The 21,879-nt window shown below is 45.6% G+C and overlaps 1 protein-coding gene across 3 annotated transcripts in view; it reads left to right on the forward strand.

Moving 5' to 3' along the window:
* Positions 1 to 21,879, forward strand: part of KAT2B (lysine acetyltransferase 2B) — a 212,099-nt gene that overhangs the window by 34,659 nt on the left and 155,561 nt on the right. For all 3 annotated transcript variants that reach the window (XM_063114028.1, XM_063114027.1, XM_063114029.1), the window contains exon 2: positions 262 to 388. In XM_063114028.1, coding sequence (XP_062970098.1) covers positions 262 to 388 — 127 coding nt within the window. The remainder of the gene's footprint in view (positions 1 to 261; positions 389 to 21,879) is intronic.

Consider the following 21,879-nt stretch of genomic DNA (forward strand, 5'->3'; position numbering starts at 1 on the left):
TAGCAAAGTGTGTGGGTCAGCTGTTTGAGCTGCAGCGGTGGATGCCAGCCAGTAGAAAACAAAAGAAAACAAAACACAATGCCCAAATCAAACACTCCCTTTACCTTTTCTCTATTTTTGTTTCTCTTGTATGTACAGCAATTCACAAAATCAGAATGGAGGTAGGGATAGCTGTTGTACAACTAGAATGTATGCTCATGTAAAGCAATCAGTCCATGGATGCCTGTTACATAATTTTATGTTTCTTGATTTCTTTTTTAGGCTGAGGAGTCCTGTAAATGTAATGGCTGGAAAAACCCCAACCCCTCTCCCACTCCTCCCAGAGCTGACCTGCAGCAAATAATTGTCAGTCTAACGGAATCCTGTCGGAGTTGTAGCCATGCCCTAGGTGAGTTCCTAAATCTTTGAGGAAACAAACAAGTTCTTTGTTGACTGCGAGTCCTAATTTACTGAATGGTATTTACCTCTATCTATGAGGCCAACCACAAAGAGAGTCTCTAGTTGCATGAGTTTCCTGGGGAGGTTTCATGTAAGAGACAAACCCTGCAATGTTGCTGCTCCTCCTTGTGTTTGGTGGATGTTTATTTGATTTCCCTTTCAACTTTCTTATCTATCCCTGCAAGATGGCCAGATAGGCTCTGTTGCAGAGTTATGCAACAGGACTGTGTTATTATGTTCTGTGTCCTAATACTACTTTCAGGACAAAAAAATTTTTTTGTAATTGTATTTTGTTTGAGTAGATAAAGGTTAATGGAGAATTAGTTTTTCCTAGATATTAAAATTCTAGTTCACAAAGAATTTTGGAATACTGTTCTTACTTCTCTGCCTTCAGTTATCCAGTCTCCTAAAGAATGTCAGTAAGTCCGGTTTACTGTCCAGTGTTACAAGGACATAGCACTGGGCAGAACATTCTCACTAAGGTACTTGCTCTTTCCATCCAACCATTTATAAGTGGGTGGCTTCTTTTGCCGTCATCTTGCTCCCAAGCTTCCTGCTGATATCAAATGGTGCAGCATCAGTCTCCAAGGTTAACTTGGTGTTAGGTAGACTCTGAAGTTTATTTTGTACTCGGCTGGAGAGTATTTCAATACTAAGAGAGCAAAAACATAGATAGTGTGATCTTCCCAGGAAGCCACTGCAATGGAGTCACCTTCTGAAAAAGGAAATAACATCTATCTCACAGAAGAAACAAACACACTAATAATTACATCATTGTGTTGATTTAACTGGTGTCTAAAGTAATGTAAGCTCTGATTTTTTTTTTTAATTGACTGCTTTTTGCATCATTTAATCCAGTACGAGTTCTTTCTCTTTCTATTTTTTGGCAGCTGGGTGGTACTGGGATCCAAACCCTTGACCTTCATGATACAAGGCTGTGCTCTAACCAACCGAGCTAACTGGCCATGCTTAAGCTCTGACTTTTGAAGTAGCCAGTGCAAAGGAAAGATTCTAAAAGTTACAGAACCGCCTTTGCTTGTAATTTACCTTTTTAAAAAAATCTGTCTATAAGTGAATGAAGTGAATGTGATTTACAACAGCTTCAAGAAATATGATGCAATAAAAAGCTGAGCTCAAGAAATCCTTAAGCCCTGGGCTTGAGCTGTATTTGATATTGATTGGGAAATCCTATTATCCTACATCAATTAACATTTAAAAACAGAATCTTCTTTCTTTCTTAGCTGGGCATATTGTCTCCATTTTGAGCATGTAAACACACATGAATGCTTGAAGGCAGAAACAGTGTTTCACAAAAACCTGCCAGCTTCATTCCCTTTTATATTTCTTAACAAGCTTAGAAACAAATGCCCTTATTTGCCAATACATAACCAAGAATGAAGATGAAAAAAAAAGTACATATCCTTTGACTTGGCAAATCCATGCCAGATATTTAACCTATGTATAAATTGAGGTGTGTCCTCGAATTAAACTATTTAGGACAGTTATTATAGCCTTATTTATGATTTAAAGAAACTAGAAACAACCTAAATATTCTAATGTGGGAGATAATTAGTTGAATTATGAAAATTGATATTATAAAATTTAATATGGCTATTTAAAAAAAGATATATTTTCCAATACAAAGAGACATTCTTAACATATTAATGAAAAAAAAAACAGGTCATAAAGCAGCTTGATTGGAGGTTTTATAGTTTAGGAATAAACTACAGGATCTACCAGCCTGAGTTCAAATCCTGGCTCTACAGCTAGTAGCTGTGAGTAGAGGCACATTTCTTAATCTGCCTGGACCTCAGTGATTTCAGCTCTGAAATGGGTTAAAAGAAATAGGAATAAATGAGATGACACATGTAGAAATTTTAGAACAGTACCTGACACATATATACATTATTATTAGGCACTATTGTTGTTAGTAGTAGCATGACAACATTGTCAGGGTTCTTTCACTTCAAACAACAGATATAAACTCAGTATAGTTTAAATAAGAAAATGGTGTTTATAAGGAGGTTCTTGGTAGCCCTCAGAAGCTGAAGACAATGGGTAAACAGGTTTCAGTGTGGTTTGGGGATCTCAACTACAGAAATTCATGGACCTTCTGTCAAGGATGCTGCCACCTAATGATTCAGCTCCAGCTGTGTCTGTCCCTTTGAGTATTGGTTCAGGATTTAAACAGCCAGAGGGGATCTGACTGGCATAGTGCCTCTCATGTGCCTGACTCTGAGTTTTACCCTCAGATAACTAACCATGGAAAGTGATCCTACCCCAAATGCAGGAATGGTGACTCAAAAACAGCATTGAGCACTGGCTGGTTGAATCAGCTGGTTAGAGCACAGTGTTGTAGCACTAGGGTCAAGGATTCAGATCCCTGTACTGTCCTTCCACCAACCCCCTGAAAGGACGAGTCGACACCAGTTGATGATCCACCAGAGAGAGCTCGTTTATTAGGCGGCACACACACACATATATATAGGGCTTTTAGGGAAAGCTGATTGGCTTAAAATACAATCTACTTAGCATACCGCATGGGGCTTGGAGTGAGCTGATTGGTGTGCGATTCGCCAGCAGGAAGGAGAGTACAGAAGAGAAGGGCAACCAGTGCCATGATGGGGTGTGGCCGAGAAGGACTTATGTGATCAGGGTGTGATCCCTTGGGGCATTTGGGTTCTTACATTCCTCCCTTTTTCTTGTTTTAGGAAAGGGGACGTTGAAGTCATCGAGCTACTTCCTGCTGAACTGGGGCGTTGTGGGGGGGGGGGCAAAGGGAGGAAGGTACATAAATACCCATTATGAAACCCCAAAGGAGGGTGGAGAAATAAGTAATTTCAAAAGGGGAAAAGTCCATAAACGTTCCTTGAAGCCACAAGTCGAATATGCACCGGTTCCATTGTTTGTAGTTGGAGACTGGAGGGAGCAGCCAGGCTTCGGTGGCGAGGGCGTGTAGGATGCGTTCCCTCTGTAAGGTGGTGTCTCTTCAGCATCACGAGATGAGGCGGGGGGTTCATCGGTATCTAGGAGCTGGTAGTTTCTAAGCAAAAGCTGGTTAAAGGCCTGATTAGAGATTTTTCCCACTTGGGTTTGAAGAAACCTAATGATGCAGGGCAAGAAAAGGCAGGTTATGAGGATAATGATTAGAGGTCCCAAAATGGGCCAAATCCAAGTTAGGATAGGGTTTAAGATAAAAGAAGAAAAGGGGTTAGAACTGGATGTGGTTCGTAGGCTGGAAGCTAAGTCGGTGAGTTTGATGATGTTTGTTTCTACTAGACCGGATTCATTGATATAATAACAGCATTCTTTCCCAAGGAAGATGCAAGTACCTCCTTTTTCTGCAGTGAGGAGGTCTAGTGCTCTGCGGTTTTGGAGGGTGACCTGAGCTAAAGAGGTAATTTGTCTCTGTAGAGAGGAAAGAGATTCGGCAGTGGAGGTCAGAGCCCCTTAAAGTTTAGCATTAATGTCTTCGACCGCCCATAAACTGTGTCCTAAGGCTCCTCCCGACAGGCCGGCTCCGACCGCTGATGTTGTTAGGGAAATACCGACCATGATCCGGAGGAAGGCGGCCCTTTTTTGCCTTGAGGGGGGATGAAGAAGATGGAACAGTTCTGAACTGGTGTACAGAGTGAGTTGAGGGACGATGGTGACAAGAAGGCATGGGGCAGTAAGATTAGGCAGGATGGAGGTAGAGAGGGTTCCATTGCACCAGAAGAAAGTGCCTGGTGGGGCGACGGTGTGGTTATAAAACAATTTCCGGGAGAGAGAGAGAAAGATGAGTGTTTCAGAAATGATCTGTTGCCAGGTGTAAATGGGTGACCCTGGGGAGCTAGCAGAGGGGCCTGAAAGCTCCCTGGGTGAAATGAAAAGAACAGGAGAAGGCCAAGGATGACAGGACATGGGCCTTCCCACTTAGGGGTTAGGGGGGTTTTGGGTTCCGGGGAAGTGTAGAATACTAATTGGCCTGGGCTGAGTGAAAGGTTATTTTTGGAAAGTGATGGATCTGGAAGTAGCCAGTCCTGGTACTTCCATAATTTGGTGCGAAGGTGGGAGAGCAAGGGTAAGGCCATGGTGGGTGGTATGGGTCCTTCAGTTGCTGTGATCCCCGGGGGTAGGAGGGGCCTACCATACATGACTTCAAAAGGGGAAAGATTGGAGGGCATTTTTGGGAGAGCTCTGGTCTTGAGTAGAGTGAGAGGTAGAAGACGGACCCAATCAAGGTGTAATTCCAGAGACAATTTAGTTAGTATGTCCTTTAAGGTTCTGTTGGTTCTCTCTACCTTTCCGGATGCCTGAGGTCGGTAAGGGCAATGTAAGTGCCAGGGGAGAGAGAGTGACTGGGAGAGTTTCTGTATTACCTGGGCGGTAAATTCAGGTCCATTGTCAGATTGAATGGAAGTGGGCATCCCAAATCGTGGGATGATTTGGGAAAGGAGAGTCTGGGCTAGGGTGGAGGCCTTTTTATTGGATGATGGGAATGCCTCTACCCATCCTGAAAAGGTATCAACAAACACCAAGAGGTATTTGAGGCGCCGGACGGAAGGCATGTGTGTAAAATCAACTTGCCAGTCGGCCGCGGGTGTGAGACCTCTGGCCTGGTGGGAGGGGTATGGCCCAGGTTTGAGAGGGGTGTTAGGATTGGTACGCTGGCAGATTGTGCACGAGGAGGAGATTTTTTGTAAGAGGGCTTTGTCAGATGGGGTGACGGAGAAGAAGGCTTGTAAAAACTGGGATAAAGCTTGGGGGCTAGAGTGAAACAGGTCATGGAGCAAGCGAAAGAGAGAGGACTTATCATCATTAGGTGGTTGAGGCCGCCAGGGTGTCTGTGAACCTTGGGAACCGTAAGGAAGAATGGGAAGTTGGTTTTGTGTCTGTGGGTGCGTTGCCGCAGTGTGTGCGGTGAGGTCAGCCTTACAGTTCCCGCGAGTGATTGGGGAATCGTCCCTCTGGTGGGCTCTGCAATGAATGACTCTGAATTTACAAGGTAAATGGGATGCCTCAATTAATGTGGAGATTAAAGCTGAGTTGGTGATTGTGTTACCCTTGGTGTTAAGCAGACTGCGTTCTTTCCATATGGCGGCATGAGAGAGAAGTATATGAAAGATATTTGGAGTCCGTGTATAAGTTAAGAGTTTTTTCCTTCAGCTAGAATGCAGGCTCGCGTGGCGGCGATAAGTTCAGCCTGCTGGATGGTGGTACCCTTGGGTAAAGTTTGGGCTTCTATAACTGAATCAAGGGAGACTATGGCATAACCTGCGTAATGAGTGTTTCCTTCCTTGAATGAGGACCCATCCGTGAACCATGTGAGATCAGCGTGAGACAGGGGCCCCTCAGTGATGGAAGAGCGGTAAGGTATGAAATTCTGAAGGCTTTCTATGCAGCTGTGCAAAGGGGTGTTGGGGGAATCTGGTATAGGCAGTAGGGTAGCCGGGTTTAGGGGTGGGCAGGTATTGAAGGATAGGGCAGGATTTTCCAGAAACGAGGATAGGAGAGTTAGGATTCTAGAAGGTGGGAGGGATTGGAGAGCCTTATAGGTAAGGAGGTCTTTAAGGTGATGTGGTGAGAGAATGGTGAGAGGTGCCCCAAATGTTAATTTGGATGCCTCCTTATGCAGTAACTGCCCCGCTGCTAGGGCTCTTAGACAGGGTGCCCAGCCTCGTACAGTGAGGTCCAACTGTTTTGATAGGTACAAGGGGGTGAATGGGAATGACAGCGGCGTTAACAAGGCAGAGATCTTGGACGAGATGAAAGGCACCATTAGGTTTTTTTACAGCGAGTATGGGAGTATTGAAAGGGGAGCGAGTGGAATGGAGATACCTCTTTTTTAATAGGTCCTGAATGATGGGGCTTAACCCGAGGAGGGCTGCTGTGGTTAATGGATACTGAGCCTGACAAATATATTTGGAGGGGTCTTTTAGTTTTATGTGTACAGGGGAACACTGGGCCAGAGCGGGGCTGGCAGTGTCCCAAACTGTGGGGTTAACAGGGTGCGTTAGCATGGGTAAGGACTTCTTTGGAGGGGTGGAATTAGTAGGATCTTGGGCTTGAACTAGCGCTAGGAGGAAGGAAATGGGGGAAGAGGAAGAGGACAGGGGCAAAGTAATGGAGACTTGAAGCCGTGATAGAATGTCCCAACCCAACAAGGGGACGGGGCTTTGTGGCATGACTAGAAAGGAATGGGAGAAAACGGATTGAGTGCAGCAGGTTAAAAGAGGGGTTTTTTGTGGAAAGATTTGTTTACCTCCTACCCCGACTATAGGAGAGCTGCTGGAGGTGGTGGGGCCTTTATAATTCCCTTAAGACCGAAAAGGTGGCTCCAGTGTCCAGGAGGAAAGATATTGGGTGGCTGTCCACAACCGTGGATACCCTGGGCTCTTGCTTTGTTATAGAGATGGTCGGGAAGGGCCCAAGGCTCCTTCAGTCCTCCTCAGCGAGGCCCACCGTAGGTGGTGTCCATGGTTCGGGGACTGTGGGGCAGTTGGTCCCTCACCCCTTCGGGCAAGGGGGCAATCAGATCCCCAGTGTCCCTTCTTTTTGCATTTTGGACAAGGAGTGGTGGGTGGCCTGGGGGTGGGGCAAGCCTTTGTCCAATGCCCTTCCTTTCCACATTTAAAGCAGGCTCCAGGTGGAGGCTTAAAGGTGGAGGCTGTGGGAGGGCGCCCAGGGGGTTTGATAAGCCGGGCCAACATCTGGAAGTTGGCGTGGTCGGCCTTTTCTTTTTGACGTTCTTTTTCCTCCTTCCGATTATGAAAAACCTTGAAGGCCACTGATGGGATTTCGGTCTAAGGGGTTGCAGTACCCTGCTCTAGTTTTTTAAGTTTAGTTTTAATGTCGGGGTAGGATTGGGCCAGGAAATAGGTCATAAGGACATGCCGGCCGTCTTCTGAGTTGCGGTCTAAGTTAGTGTATTGTTGAAAGGCCTGAGTTAATCTATTGAGGAACTCGGAGGGAGTTTCTTCCTTTTTTTGGACAATTTCTTGAATTTTTTGGAAATTGATGATCTTGCGAGCCGATTTTTTGAGGCCAATTATTAAGCAAGAGGCAAAACGGTCTCGAGCCTGGATTCCCTGGGCTGTGTTACAATCCCAATTAGGTTCCTGTTCTGGGACTGCTTGGGGGCCTGGCGGGTGATTCGGATTGGTACAATGGGTGTCAGTGGCACGGGTTTGGGCTGTATCCCAGACCCTGCGGCGTTCCTCAGGGAGGAGGGTATTGGCTAGGAGCATGAAGATGTCATGATATGTGAGGCTGTAGGCCTGCAGGATCCATTGGAATTCTTTAATGTAGGTGGTAGGGTCGGTAGAGAAAGAGCCTAGTCTTTTTTCTAATTCTGTAAGGTCAGCTAGGGAAAAGGGAACATGAACCCTAACTACTCCTTCAGCCCCAGCTACCTCGCGTAGTGGGGCGATTGTTAAAGGGGTGGGGGGTGGTCCTCAGGAACGGGTGAAAGGGGGGGGCTTAGTGGGTCAGGAGTAGGGGAGGGTAAAGACGGAGGAGTGGATGGCGCAGGAGGTGCAGAAGGTGACGCGGATGACGGGGGAGGAGGAGGCGGCGCCGGAGGCGCTGGGGGAGGAGGAGGTCGGTAGGGTGGGGGTTCATCAGCAGGGTCGAAGGTGGAAGAATCAAGGGGTGACTGTGAAGATGGTTTACAGGCTAAAAGGATTTGAGAGGGAGCACAGGAGGAGCAGAGGGTGGGGTTCTGAGCCAAGAGGCGAAAAGCCTCAATGTAGGGGATCTCCTTCCATTTTTTTAGGCGCTGACCGTAGTTAAAGAGGTCTGGTAGGATGTTAGGATCTAGTGTGCCCTCAGGGGGCTATGTGTTTTGATTATCTAAAGGATAATAAGGCCAATCTTGTGTACAGAATTTGGTGAGGAGTTTAGGCTCAATATCCGGCCTGAGGGAAAGGTTGGTGAGGTTTTTCAGAATGAGTCCCCTAGGGAGGAGGAGGAAGCGCCCATCCTGGTCTCTTAATGGGAATTTAGACAGAAATCGGACAGAGATTTAGTGATAGGACAGATCCTTTGGCCGGTTGGGAAAGGCGGGATCCTAGAGGGCATCCCCAGTAGGTCACGTCAGTCCCGGCAGGTTCAGGTACGAACCAGGAGGAGAGAAGGGAGGTGTGGGTTGTCACTCAGACCTCCACTTCTCTAGGGCAAAAGTTCTGGTGCCTGAAGGAACCTAGCGCCAGGATTTTCTGGTTGGGTCCCGGACCCGGGAAGTGGAGAGAAGAGAGTGGTGGACAGGAGGGTGAAGAAGAGAACAGAATGGGGCTTTTAACCTCCAAAAATGAAAGTAAAAGTTTACCGGGGCTTTGGAACCTGTTATAGTTTGGGAATTTATGGTGGTCGTGAAGACCGTGGTGGGATGGGGTATGGGCGTTAGGGGCTACCAGATGATCTAGACTACCTGTGGTAGCCTGAAAAAGGGCTGGTGCCCTTTAGGAAAGGGGGCTTGCCTAATGATGAGCCGCTGGTGAGTGGAAGGAGCCAGCGCCGAAAAGAATGGACGAGGGTGGACCGTCAACGGTGAGTGGTGGAAGGGAGGCCAGTCCTGGCCGGACGGAGTTCCCGAGGGGCGACTTGGAAAGTGCGAAAAGTGTTACAGTCAAGGGAGCCCTGAGGGGCAACTTGGAAGGTGTTGCTGCTGCAGTGTCGCAGCTCGAGAGAAGCTCCGTCCCGGGTTTCGGGACGAGTCGACACCAGTTGACCATCCGCTGGAGAGAGCTTGTTTATTAGGCGGCACACACACACACATATAGGGCTTTTAGGGAAGGCTGATTGGCTTAAAATACAATCCCTACTTAGCATACCGCATGGGGCTTGGGGTGAGCTGATTGGTGTGCAATTCACACCAGCGGGAAGGAGAGTACGGAAGAGAAGGGCAACCAGCGCCATGATGGGGTGTGGCCGAGAAGGGCTTATGTGATCAGGGTGTGATCCCTTGGGGCATTTGGGTTCTTACATTCCTCGGTGTGATCCTTTGGGGTATTTGGGGTCTTACACTCCCCACCAAACCGATCATTGATTCTTTATGAGTATAATCTCATTTTGTTAGTTTAGAAAATATAATATTGTAAAGGGAAGAAACAAACTTCCGTCCCTACTCTCACTGAACATATAACACTTTTGTGACCAGATGTGAGTTTTTCCCCACTACCCACCCCAACACACACCAAGCAGTTTTCCAGCGTTCTGAACACCAGTTGGGTGTCCTGTAATTTGACCCAATTCTGACATTATCTCCATGGAGATAGTGTCACATCCTACAGGTTAGGGGCTCAGTCCCCGATACCACTCCCACTGAAGAAGCCAATCATAAGTCCGAGGTTGTGACCTGTGACTTGTCTATAAATCAGAGTTCCCATGACCTCCTTCTCTGGTTTCTATAATTTGCTAGGAGGGCTCCCAAAACCAGGCAAACACTTAAGTTTACTGGTTTATAATAGAGGATGTTATAAAGGATACAGATGGACAGCCAGATGAAGAGATGCATAAGGCAAGGTACGGGGGAGGAGGCACAGAGCTTCCTTGCCTTCTCCAGTGCAGCACCCTCCAGACACCTCCACATGTTCAGCAACGTGGAAACTCATCAAATCTCTTCTTCAAGGGTTTTTATAGAACTTAACCTCCAACAACACCCTTCCCCCAACCCTCCAGCCACCTTTCCTGGAATTTGCTGGGTGGGGCTGAAAATTCCAATCCTCTAATTCTCTGATCACTTAGTCTTTCTGGTGACCACCCTCATCCTGGACTATCTAGGGGCCCCACCTTAAGTCACTTCATTAGCATAAACCCTGGTGTGATCAAAAGGGGCTCATTATGAATAACAAAACATGCTCCACTCAGGAAATTCCCAGGTTTTAGGAGCTCTGTGACAGGAACTGGGGATAAACACCAAATATGTTTAATATTATACCAGAAACATGTATTTTAATATATATGATCTGAAAAAAGAGAGAATGAAAAGAAAAAATAAAAAAAGAAAAAAGGTCTGGAAGGATGTACTGTATGTTGAGTTACTGATGGTGATTTTCTCAGGATCCTGCAGTGATATGTGTTTTAAAATATTCTCCCCCTCCTTCTTGCTTTCTTCCTGTTTCCCCTCTATCCTTTAGTTTGCTTTCTTAAAACTGAAATGTCTGTATATTTTCAAGTGCTCTTGGAATTATTGCTGGAATGCCATAGTTTATTTATTGGTCTTAGTATAAGTGCTCTAGAATTTTTTTTTCTGAGATGACTCCTCCTTTCTTCCCCCTCTCCCTCCCTGCTTTTTAAAGACTTTTTATTATGCAAAGTTTCAAACACATGTAAAGGTAGAAAGAATAGTTTAATAAACTGCCTTGTACGCATCACCCAGCTTTAAACAATTTTTAACATTTGCCAATTTTGTTTCATCTAACTTCTCCTTGTGTCCCCCCACCTTTTTTGCTAGAGTATTTTAAGCAAGTTCCAGACATTTTATCTTAGTTTATTCATGCTGCCAAAGAACAAAATTACAACAGATTTAGTTAAAGATTGACTAAACTGGCTTGATAGCTATTGTAGAATCGGGCGACACGTTATTCCATAAAATAGAATACAAGCTGAGGAGGTTGATTTTATAGACAGAGAAAGGCTGAAGAGAGCAGAAACAGAGAACAAAAAGCAGACTGGTCATTTCAAAGTTACTTTCCTTGTAAGGTGGGGACAGGAAGACAGAACAATAGAAAAATAGCTGACTAGTTAACATCTGGTTACTTCAGGCTTTCTCTTTTGTGGGAACTTCATTATCATATCTATTGAAGATTTAAACTAGCCTGTTTGGGAAATTGGCTATCTCTTTCTTCTTACTTCTCCACAGGTCAGAGCACAACCTCAGTGGCTTGGAACTTAGCAGAGGTGACTCCATTTTAATTTTTGGTCAGGTCTTTTGGGACTTATTGCAGGAAGTTAGTCCAAAACAATGGCCTTTTATAATTTTTATTTAACAATATAGATTTCTTCTTCTTTTTTTTTTTTTTTCTGGCAGTTGGCTGGTACAGGCATCAAATAATTACTTCTTAAGTGTTACCAACAAAGTAGAGGTTGGGGTCTAGGAAATTCTGTCAGGAATTATGCAAGCCTGAATTCTCAAATACGTTTCACTTGGTGTACACTGTTCTGTTCTCACATAGTCACCATTCTGACCATAGTTAATTTAGTCATTAGTAACTGTACACACATGTCGATATATAATGTTCCTGAAAAGACACTCTGGCTTATCTATTGAGAAAGTATCAGTTCTGTTGATTAGATGTTGGGTATCTTTTGCCTCAGCTGTACATGTCCTTTTGTTAGTACGCTCTAGTTTTACATAGTCTCCTGATAATTACTTTCATCCCCGGCATCCTGAGCGTGCCATGATTTGATACTCTTCTGTGTCTTCTGGACATAAAACTCAGGAGTGAAATAGACTGATCAAGTGCAAAGAGCATTTCGTTGGGACTAGGAAATGAGAATTCTGGGCCTGGCCCCACTGTTTACAAAGTCCCTTAGTCTTTTTGCAGTTTAGTATCTTCATCACAGAATGAAATGGTTGGTCTAGACCTATGTTGGACAAATACAGTAGCCACTGGTCACGTGTCATTAGTGAGCTCTTGAAATGTGGCTACTATGAATTAAGATGTGTTGTAAGTGTAAACGACACAGTTTTTGAAGACCTAGCATGCAAAAATAGCATGTGAAATATCTCATTAATAATTTTTTATATTGATTACAGGTTGATATAATAATATTTTGAATAAGTTGGGTTAATAAAATATAGTATTAAAATTAATTTCACTTGTTTCTTTTTAAAATGTTTCTGCCAGAAAACTTAGAATTACATGTATGAGTCATATTATATTTGTCTTTGTTTTTTTTATTTTATTTTTTTTAGTCTTAGACTGCCAAGGATTTATTAATTTCTTTCTTATCTTTTTTTTTTTCCTTTTGGCAGCTGGCTCGTTGAGTGATCTGAACCCTTGACCTTGGTGTTATCAACACCATGTTCTAATCAACTGACTAGCTGGCCAGCCCTAACATTATATTTCTATTGGACCGTGCTGCCTTAGAACATGCTAGTTCATTCTCTGAAATTACTTGATATTTGGGATTAGTACAATCAAATTTAATTTACAAAAATTTGATGAAGGGACTTAACAAAGCACTTCAGTTGGCCCCAACTTTTCTTTTTATTTTAGTGTTAATGAAACTTTCTTATTTGGGGACTGCTTATTTAAATAGCAACCTGTTTCTATGACCAGGAAAGGAGGAAACAAACCATTGTGATCAAAACACAATTGGAACTTCTGTTGTTAGTTTGGAGTCCATTATTCTGAACTGTGCCAGAACATGTTGATTATTAAATTTGACTAGTAATCTCTTTTTTTTTTTTGGCAGCTGGATGGTAAGGGGATCCGAACCCAGGACCTTGGTGTTATAAGTCTGTGCTCTAGCCAACTGAGCTAACCAGCTGGTCCCTTTTTTTAGTTTTATGATTATTTTTATAGCTTTTTGATTATTTTTCAATGTCGTCACCTTTTTCTGATATGTATGTATATGAGGATGTACGTTCAGTAGTGGGAATTGACAATTCTTTGTTACCATAGTTACCTCTGTTTACTTACTTGTTTACAGTAGAAACTTTCTGAAAGCCGAAACACTGGGTACCGATCAAGCTTTGTTAAAGGAAGAAAATCTGCCAGGCTGTGCTCAAAATGGAGGGTAGCACCAGGCGTGGGGGTGGAAGGGGGTGGGGGTGGAAGGAAGGCTGATGTAATCAGTGAGGGGTTTGGTGCTGGAGTGGAAGATAAGACTGGCAGATGCAATCAGGTGGAAGGTTGCACTCATGTGGATGTAGAGGAGTTTTTGTTTCTCAGAAACCAGGAGTCTTATAGTAAGGGAAAGGCTGGTGGCCACTGTTGTGCTCATTGTGTGTAAAAATGGCGCCAGTCACATCTAAGATGGTGCGGGGCATGTCCAAGATCCATCATTCCTGCCTTTTAAGTATAGGGAGAAGGGAAGAGGGGTGAAGGTCTCATTCTTCTGAAGGTACTTCCTGCTGGAGATGGGTGAAGATATGAAAAATAAAAGATTTATGTTGGCAGGTAAAATAATTAGGCGGAATATTGGTTTCAGGTGGGGAGGCTGTATTCTTCTGGGGAAGGGTCGATGGTTCTCAGGGGCTGATATCCCCCTCCCATGAAGAATTCAGTGACCTTTTGATTGGTGAAGGCCTGTATACAGTCCTTTAAGAAACTAGAGAAACACTGAAAGAGGCAGGGACCAAGAAGGAGGATAAGTCCCATCATGGTCAGGGGACCGACGTGTTTTGTCCTGAAGTGTTCCCCCATCGCTATAGCCTAGGTGAGTGGTTTGGGTAAAGCAGAAATATTTTTATGGGGGTGGGCACTGGACTCCAGTAGAATCCCCTCTGGAAAGCACTATCCAGTAGTTTTTACCTCCATAAGAACATGATGTGGCAGTTGTCTGGTCATAGCATGCTGTGGGAAAGTATGTCAGGGATGTGAATGTGTCCTGTAGGGTTCCCCCGAGGATTTGGGGTGGCAGACCTGGGAGGTTGGAAAGTGTCCCTCCACCCACCAAGACCTTGGTTATACATTGTGAATTAGGGTGTGGCATATGTCTCTGTTAGGAAAAGAAGCAAGAGGAAGAGAGAAGGCAAGTGTTCAGGGGCTGAGAGGCTGAGAGGGTGCATAGTAGGAAAAAGGAGTAAAGGGTAAACTCATTGGGGGTATAATTGCAGAGGGCACCCTGCCAGGCTAATTCAGTTACCCACTCAAGGATGTCTTCAACACTAGAGGTTGTCGGTCAGGACCAGTCTTGGAGCAGCTCCTGTGTGAAGGATGTGAAGCAGGCCTGCAAAACTGAGAGGATAATCATTGGGGTAAAGATCATCCTTCTTCTGGGATTGGGGGAAGAGTTGAGGTCCTGGAGATTTTTAATTTTGTGGGTCCTAAAATGGATGAAGTGTAAGGAGATGTTGGGTTGGGGGCTGAGCAGAGGGACCCCTCTGGCTTGGTGTTAACAGATTCTTTGGTTAAAGTCTCAGGTGCTAGTTTTACCAAGTATAAGTTATACAAAAGGGCCTTTCCTAGTAGTTTTACTGCCATGGGGGTGGTGAGAAGTACTGTATAAGGCCCTTCCCAACATGGTGAGAGGGGCTTTGGGATTCGGGTTTTAATATACAGTTGCTGTCCTGGCCTCAGTTTAAAGTCTGAGGGGGTGTAGGGGAAAGGATGAGGTAATAGAAGGTTGGCCTGTTCCTGAAGATCCCTAAATAGATATTGGCCTAACGGCAATGAGCTGGAAGGGAGAGATGTGAGAGAGAAGGGTCTACTGTACATAAATTCAAAGGGGCTGAGGCCAGTGGGTTTGCAGGGGGCAGCTCACAAGTGAGTGAGTGCTAAAGGGACAGATTGGGTCCAAGGGAGGTGCAGTTCCATGGACAACTTGGTGATGTATGTTTTTATGAGGTGATTGGCTTTTTCTACTTTACCTGATGACTGAGGCTGATATGGTAAATGTAAGTCCCATTTTATATGTAATGCCTGTGCTGTGAGTTGTGTAATCTGGGAAATGAATGCTGGGCCGTTATCAGACTGGAGGCTGGTGGGCAAGCCAAAATGAGGAATGATTTTTGAGGTGAGAGCATGCGTTACTGCTGTAGCATCCTCTGAAGTGCAGGGAAAGCCTCAACCCAACCTGAAAAGGCATCTACTAAGGTTAGAAGATAGCGTGTCCTTTGTGGGGAAGCATGTGAGTAAGGTCAATTTGCCAATCCTGACTAGGAGTGTGTCCTTCAGAAAGGACTGAACTTGGAGGCCACCTTGATTGAAGCAACGAGTATACAAAGAACAATTTTGAGTGATTTGTTTAAGTAACTTGGCCACCTGGGGAGAGTAATATAAGGGCTGAAGAAGGCATAGTAGGGTTCATAGCCTACATGAATTGAATTATGGAAATCTAAAAGGATTTGCTCAGTTTGTGTGGTAGAGAGGACATAGCGACCTGAGAGAGTATTCCAGTTGTCCTTCCTCTGTGTTCCCAACTGTTGCAGGTGTTGTATTTCTTGAGGTATGTATTGGGGTAAGGGCGTAGGGGCCATGAGAAGGACCTGAGCAGGACACGAAGAGTGGGGGCCTGGTGATTGAGCAGCCTGTTTTGCAGTTAGATCTGCCAGTTTGTTTCCCCGGGCTATGGGGTCATTGGAGGTTTAGTGTCCTCTGCAGTGTATATCCCCAACCTCCTTTTGGAGTTGTGCAGCCTCAAGAAGTATCTTGATAAGATGTCCATTTTTTATGGGCCCTCCCTGAGTGGTCATGTATCCTCTCTCCTTCCATGTGGCCGTGCAGGTGTGTAGGATGTGAGCATACTCAGAGTCAATGTATATAGTGACTCGTTTGTTACTTGCCAGAATGAGAGCACTGGTGAGGGCACTGAGTTCTGCCTGTTGGGAAGTAGTGTTGGGGGGAGGGGGACAGCCTCAATAGCTTGTGTTAGATTTACTATGGCATGACCCACCCGCGTGGCAGGCATCGAGGTGGTGCTCCCATCTATGAACAATGTATGCTGGGATGTGGGGAGATGTGTGGAAAGAGATTGAGAAAGAGGTCTAAAACCTCCATGCAATTACGTTCTAAGGGTCATGAGTGTTTTGGGATGAGAGTGGCTAGATTTAAGGGAGGGCAAGGTTTAAGGAGAACTGGGAATTTTCAATGAAGTTAAGGTGAATAAGTTGTAGGTGGGAAGGGATAGAGAATTGACATGACCTTATGGCTGAGAAGGTCTTGAAGATGATAGGGGGAACAAATGACTGTTTGTTGTAAAGACGGTTAGTTTAGAGCTTTCTTGTGCTAAAAGGGTGGCTGCTGCCAAGGCCTGTAAACAGGGAGCCCATCCCCAGGCTGTGGTGTCTAGTTGTTTAGAGAGGTATGTAACTTGGGAGAAAATATCTCCTGCCTCTTGTCCCCAAACCCCGACTGCCAATCCTTGGGTTTCGGTGAGGTATAGGACAAAAGGATGAGAAAGGTTTGGGGGGATAGAGCTGGGGCTGCGAGGAGAGTGGCTTTTAATCGCTGGAAGGGAGAATGAATGAGCTTTGTGGGATCTCAGGGAATGGCAGGATCCCCTTTGGCTGCCTCATAAAGTGGCTTTGCTGGCAGCCAAAGTTGGGAATCCACACGCAGAGATATTCTGCAGGCCCCAGGAAAGAGAGAATTTCACTCTCTGTGGTAGGAGTTGGTAGTTCAGAAATTAAACTTGCAATCCACTGTTATTTCTCTGGTGTTGGGGGTGAGGTGGACTCCCAAATAGGTGACTGAAGGAGAAGAAAATTGGGCCTTGCTGGGGGCCACTCGATATCCCCTGGAGGCCAGGAAATTAAGGAGAGCAACAGTGTGGGCCTGTGCATCCTCATAGGAGGGGCTGCAAAGGAGGAGGTCATCCACATATTGTATTAAAGTGCTGGGAGGTTGGAGGAAGTTCAGATAAGTCTTGAGCTAAGGCCTGGCTGAAGAAGTGGGGGGCTATCCTGAAACCCCTGAGGTAGTACCATCCAGGTGAGTTGTTAGGAGCAACACTTATCAGGATCAGTCCAAGTGAAGGAGAACGGGTTTTGACAAGAAGGGTGTAAGGGGATAGAAAAAAAGGCATCTTTGAGGTCAAGTACAGAGAAGAAATGGGTTGTTGTTGGGATTGTGGATAGAAGAGTATAGGGGTTAGAAATGATTGGGGTTATGGGAAAAAGGGCCGCATTAATGGCCCTGAAGTCTTGAACTAAACGGTATGAGCCATTAGGCTTTATAACTGGAAGGATGGCTGTATTAAAAGGCGAGTGGGTAGGCTGTAAGAGATGAGAAGAAAGGAGTTTGTGTATGATGGGTTTTAAGCCTATTGGGCGTTTGTTAGTGATGGGGTACTATGGGAAATTAGGGAACAAAGAGGGGTTCCACGACTTAACAAGGATAGGGGAATGGTGTGTCGCAATGGAGGGAGAAGTGTCCCATACTACAGGATTAACCTTGTCGGAGGGGAAGGGGCAGGCCTCAGGGGCCAAGTCTGGGGTGGCCTGTAACAGGAGTGTTGTAGCTGGAGTTAAAGTGTTTTGGGTAAGGGTAGCTTTGAATTTGGAAAGGATGTCCCATCCCAGTAAGGGAGCTGGGCACTGAGGCATTATTAAAAATTTGGGTGTGAATTGGGTGTGATGTAGGGTGCAGGAAAGGGGTGGAGTGATCCATGGGCAGTATTCTGATCCCATGACCCCTACTATTGTGATAAGAGAATTGGGTTGTTGGTCCTGTGTATTCAGGAAGGGTAGAGTAAGTGGCCCCTGTATCGATGACAAAAGAGATCAGCTTACCTGCTACAAGGAGAGTTACCCTGGGCTCACACGTGGTGATCTCTGTGGAGGCCTTGGGCCCTGGGCATCATCAGTTCTCCTTCTGGGCAAAGCCGAGAAGCTCCAGTAGGGGTGGCCGCAGAGCTAAAGGTTGTGGGTTAGGGACTGGGCCACTCCCTCACTGGCGAGTGGAACAGTCAACCCTCAGTGACCTGGCTATTTGCAGTGAAGATAGGGCCTGGGAAGGGACCTGGGGTTAGGACAGCCCCATACCCAGTGGCCCGGTTGACCGCATTTGAAGCAGTTCCTGGGTGGCTTGCCCTTAGATAGCATTGGCCAGGAGCTGGTATTTGGCCTTATCTCTTTTGTAATGATATTTCTTCTCCTCCTCCCTATTGTTAAAAACCTTGAGAGCAGCATTGAGGAGGTCTTGCTGGGTAGTATTTAGACCATCCTCAAGTTTTCTTTTAGTTTTTTTCGAATATCAGAGGCTGATTGGGTAATGAAATGAGAGTGTAAGAGAGCCATACCTGCAGGGGGTTTGGGTCTATATGTGTGTATTTATGTAAAGCCTCAGAGAGGTGGTTTAAGAACTCGCTGGGATTTTTGGTGGATTTCTGTGTGATTTCTCTAAGCTTGTCATAATTGATCGACTTGTGAGTTGCCTTTTGGGAGGCCTTAAATCAAGTATGTGATCATGTTATCCTGGAGATCCCGATCCCTGTGGCTGGCCTGGTAGTCTCAATTTGGGTCAGTGTGAGGGACAGCAACAGCTGCCACAGGCTGCCTATTATTTTGACCATGTACCTTGTCTGCCTGTTGTTGGGCTGTTATCCAGACCTGCTCCCTATCCTCGGGGGACAAGGTAGAAGTGAGAATCATGAAAACATCATGCCAGGTGAGATCATAAGACTGGGTGAGATATCTGAATTCCTTAAGATATGTGTCCAGGTTGGACTGGAAAGATCCCAGTCATTTTTCGATTTGGAAAAGATGAGAAAGAGAAAAGGGGACATGGACCCAGACAATTCCCTTCATCCCAGCCACTTCACAAAGGGGGTATAAAGGAGCCAGAGCTGAGGCAGGGTTGTCACCTGATGAAGGGGGAGAAGGGGAGAGGTTGTGTGGCTGAGGACGAGCGTCTGGAGACCAGGTGTGGGGAAGAGAGGGAAAAGGTGGAGGGGCTGGTGAAGGATCTGGAGCATAAGGAGGTGGTCGGGGAGTAGAGTGGTCGGATGGATCAAAAGATTGATCTGAGTCTGGAAGGAGAGGTCAGGCATGAGCTAGGAGAATTTGAGATATAGGACAGTTTCGACAGAAGGACACGATTAAAGATAGGAGAAGGCTTGAACGTAGGGAATCTCACCAACTTTGCCATTTTGGTGACAAAAGTTGTCTAAATCTCTAAGAGTATCTAAATCGAGAGTGCCATCTTCTGTACACTGGGATCATTATCTAGTTTGTATTAAGACCAAACCTCATTGCAGTAGAAAATGAGGTGTTTGTGTTTAATGTCTCCCTGGATGCCAAGAGGTTGTAAATTGGCTAGGAGATAGCATAAGGGCATAGAACGTGGAGGTTTGGGTTGTGAGGATCCCATTTAGAGGGTGAGAAACGGAGTGATCAGTCCCAGTAGAAGAAGGGTAACACCAAGGAGCATCCTCGTTGGTGTGCACCTCCTTTTTGAGAGAGAAGCCACCAACTGGCTAGAGGAGTGTCCTCCAATAGCTGGAGGGCACGGGAGGGGTTCCCTCAGCCAGGTGCCTGGTCTTTGGGAAGTAGACAATAGTGGTCGACAGTAGTCATAGAAAGTAGTTGGGGGAACCCATAGAAGTAGGACAGACCCACTGACTCACCCTGAATTGAGGCCAATGGTGGATGTGTTGGTTTGAAATGGCAAAAAGAGAGAGTCGCAGAGGTACCCGGTTCGGCAGGCCTGGGAAGGCCGGCCTGGGGGCCAATCAAGCCAAGAGAGGGGATCATCTGAAGGTCCGAGTCAGGACCCTTTCCAGGTTTCAGCACCAAAATGAAAGAATGAGCCAAAACGCCAGGTACCGATCAAACTTTATCAAAGGAAAAGAATCTGCCAGGCTGTACTCAGAATGGAGCGCAGCACCAGATGTAGGGGTGGGAGGGCTTACATAGGCTGTAGGGAAGGCCAGCGTAATCAGGGAGGGGTTTGGTGCTGGAGTGGAAGATAAGGCTGGTGGATGCAATCAGGTGGAAGGTTGCACCCATGCGGAAGTTTGAATAGAAACACCCAGGGGAGTTTCTATTTCTCAGAAACCAGGAGGTTTCTTGTAAGGGAAAGGCTGGTGGCCATTTTGTGCTCAGTGTGTGTAAAAATGGCACTGGTCACGTCCAAGATGGTGCCATTCACATCCAAGACCCATCACTTTCTAAGGAAAGTAAAGAGCTAGCTTTAACAATTACACTAGAGCTTCTTTTTTTCTTTTATTATTATTACTTTGAGCTTATTTCTTGAGTAGTATGAAGAGAGTACCAGTATTTTTCTCATGATGTATTCCAAACATTTAAATCACTTAGGCAGATTATGTGAACACCACACTTTTTCTTTGACCATACCACATTTATACAGATCTCTACCATTTAATCACCCCTTAGTTCTTATTTACACATGTACTGAGCAGATGCCAAATGACATAAATATGGAGCCCCGCTAGCACACTGACACAGACACTGAGTCAGGTCAGCATATTTCTCTTGTCTAGTGTCCTCTGTTGGCTAATACAACCTTTAGATGCAGGTTTCAGTGTTGTCGGGAGCTGTGAGTCTGGTACAGCAGGAGTTAGGGGATAACACTGGTAGATTTTCCCTGCTCACTTGATATGTTACTTCACTCTGCTGTCCTCTGGTCATGGAGTCCTGTTGATTCTCCCTCAACGTGCCTCCCTCTAGCACTGCTCGAATTCAGGATTTTCCTTGTTGTTTCTTGGCCATGTCTGCTGCAGCTCCTGGAGCTCCTATTTCCATTCTTGCGCACCCAGCTTTCCCAGAAAGTGAAGTCTGATCTTTAGATGAGCTTGACGGATCATTCAGGTCTCTATACTATCAGGCTTTTTTTTTTTTTTTTTTTTTTTTAAAGGGGATCTTAAGCCTTGACCTGCTGTTGTCAGCACTACGCTCTCCCAAGTGAGCTAACCGGCCATCCCTATATAGGGATCCAAACCCATGGCCTTGGTGTTATCAGTACCACACTCTTCCAAGTGAGCCATCGGAGGCCCTTATGCTTTTAGGCTTTTGATGTCACCTGCATTGAATGTTTGCCCGTCAGGCTGCTCCATGTTATCTGAAGTTTCTTTAAACTTTCTCCCACCCAGACTCTCCAGTTAGCTTAGTTGGTTAGTTCGTGATGCTGATAACAGCAAGGCCAAGGGTTCAGATCCCCTTAAAGGCTGGTTGCCAAAAAGAAAGCTTTCTTCCTTCCTCTGAGAACCCTTCACCTTGGTGTTATAAGGCTGTGCTCTAACCAACAGAGCTACCAACCAGCACCACCTCTGCTTTAGACGTGAAGGTTTATACCACTTGCGTTGCCTTTTCTTCATTTTCTGCCAAGGAATCCTGCTTATCTTCCAAGGCTTGACTATGCTAGAACTTTTCTTTCTTTTTTTTTTTTAAACATAAGCCCTACGTGATATTGTAAAAATATATATTGGGTCTGCATCCCCTTCTCCTGAAAAACAACTCCTAAAATGCTTATCCAAAGCGATAAGAGTCTTTTCATATGCTAATGATGGCGGGCAGCCTCCAGGTAGCCTCGGGATGGGGGCTGGTCACAGAAAAGACCAAAGCAAGACTTTCAGTCTCACCCCCAAACCTCTGGGGAGGGGAGAGGGACTGAAGGTTAAGCCGATCACCAGTGGCCAATGATTTAATCAATCATTCCTATGTAATGAAGCCTCCTTAAAAGCCCAAGAAGCGTGGGTTTGGAGAACATCCAGATAGCTGAACACATGGAGATTCCTGAAGGGTGGTACCCAGGAAGGGCAAGGAAGCTTTATGCCCTTCTCCCATACCTGGCCTTGTGCATGTCTTCATCTGTATCCTTTGCAATATCC

The sequence above is a fragment of the Cynocephalus volans genome, chromosome 11 (genome assembly GCF_027409185.1).
Source record: "Cynocephalus volans isolate mCynVol1 chromosome 11, mCynVol1.pri, whole genome shotgun sequence".
In the NCBI taxonomy this organism is placed as follows: domain Eukaryota; kingdom Metazoa; phylum Chordata; class Mammalia; order Dermoptera; family Cynocephalidae; genus Cynocephalus; species Cynocephalus volans.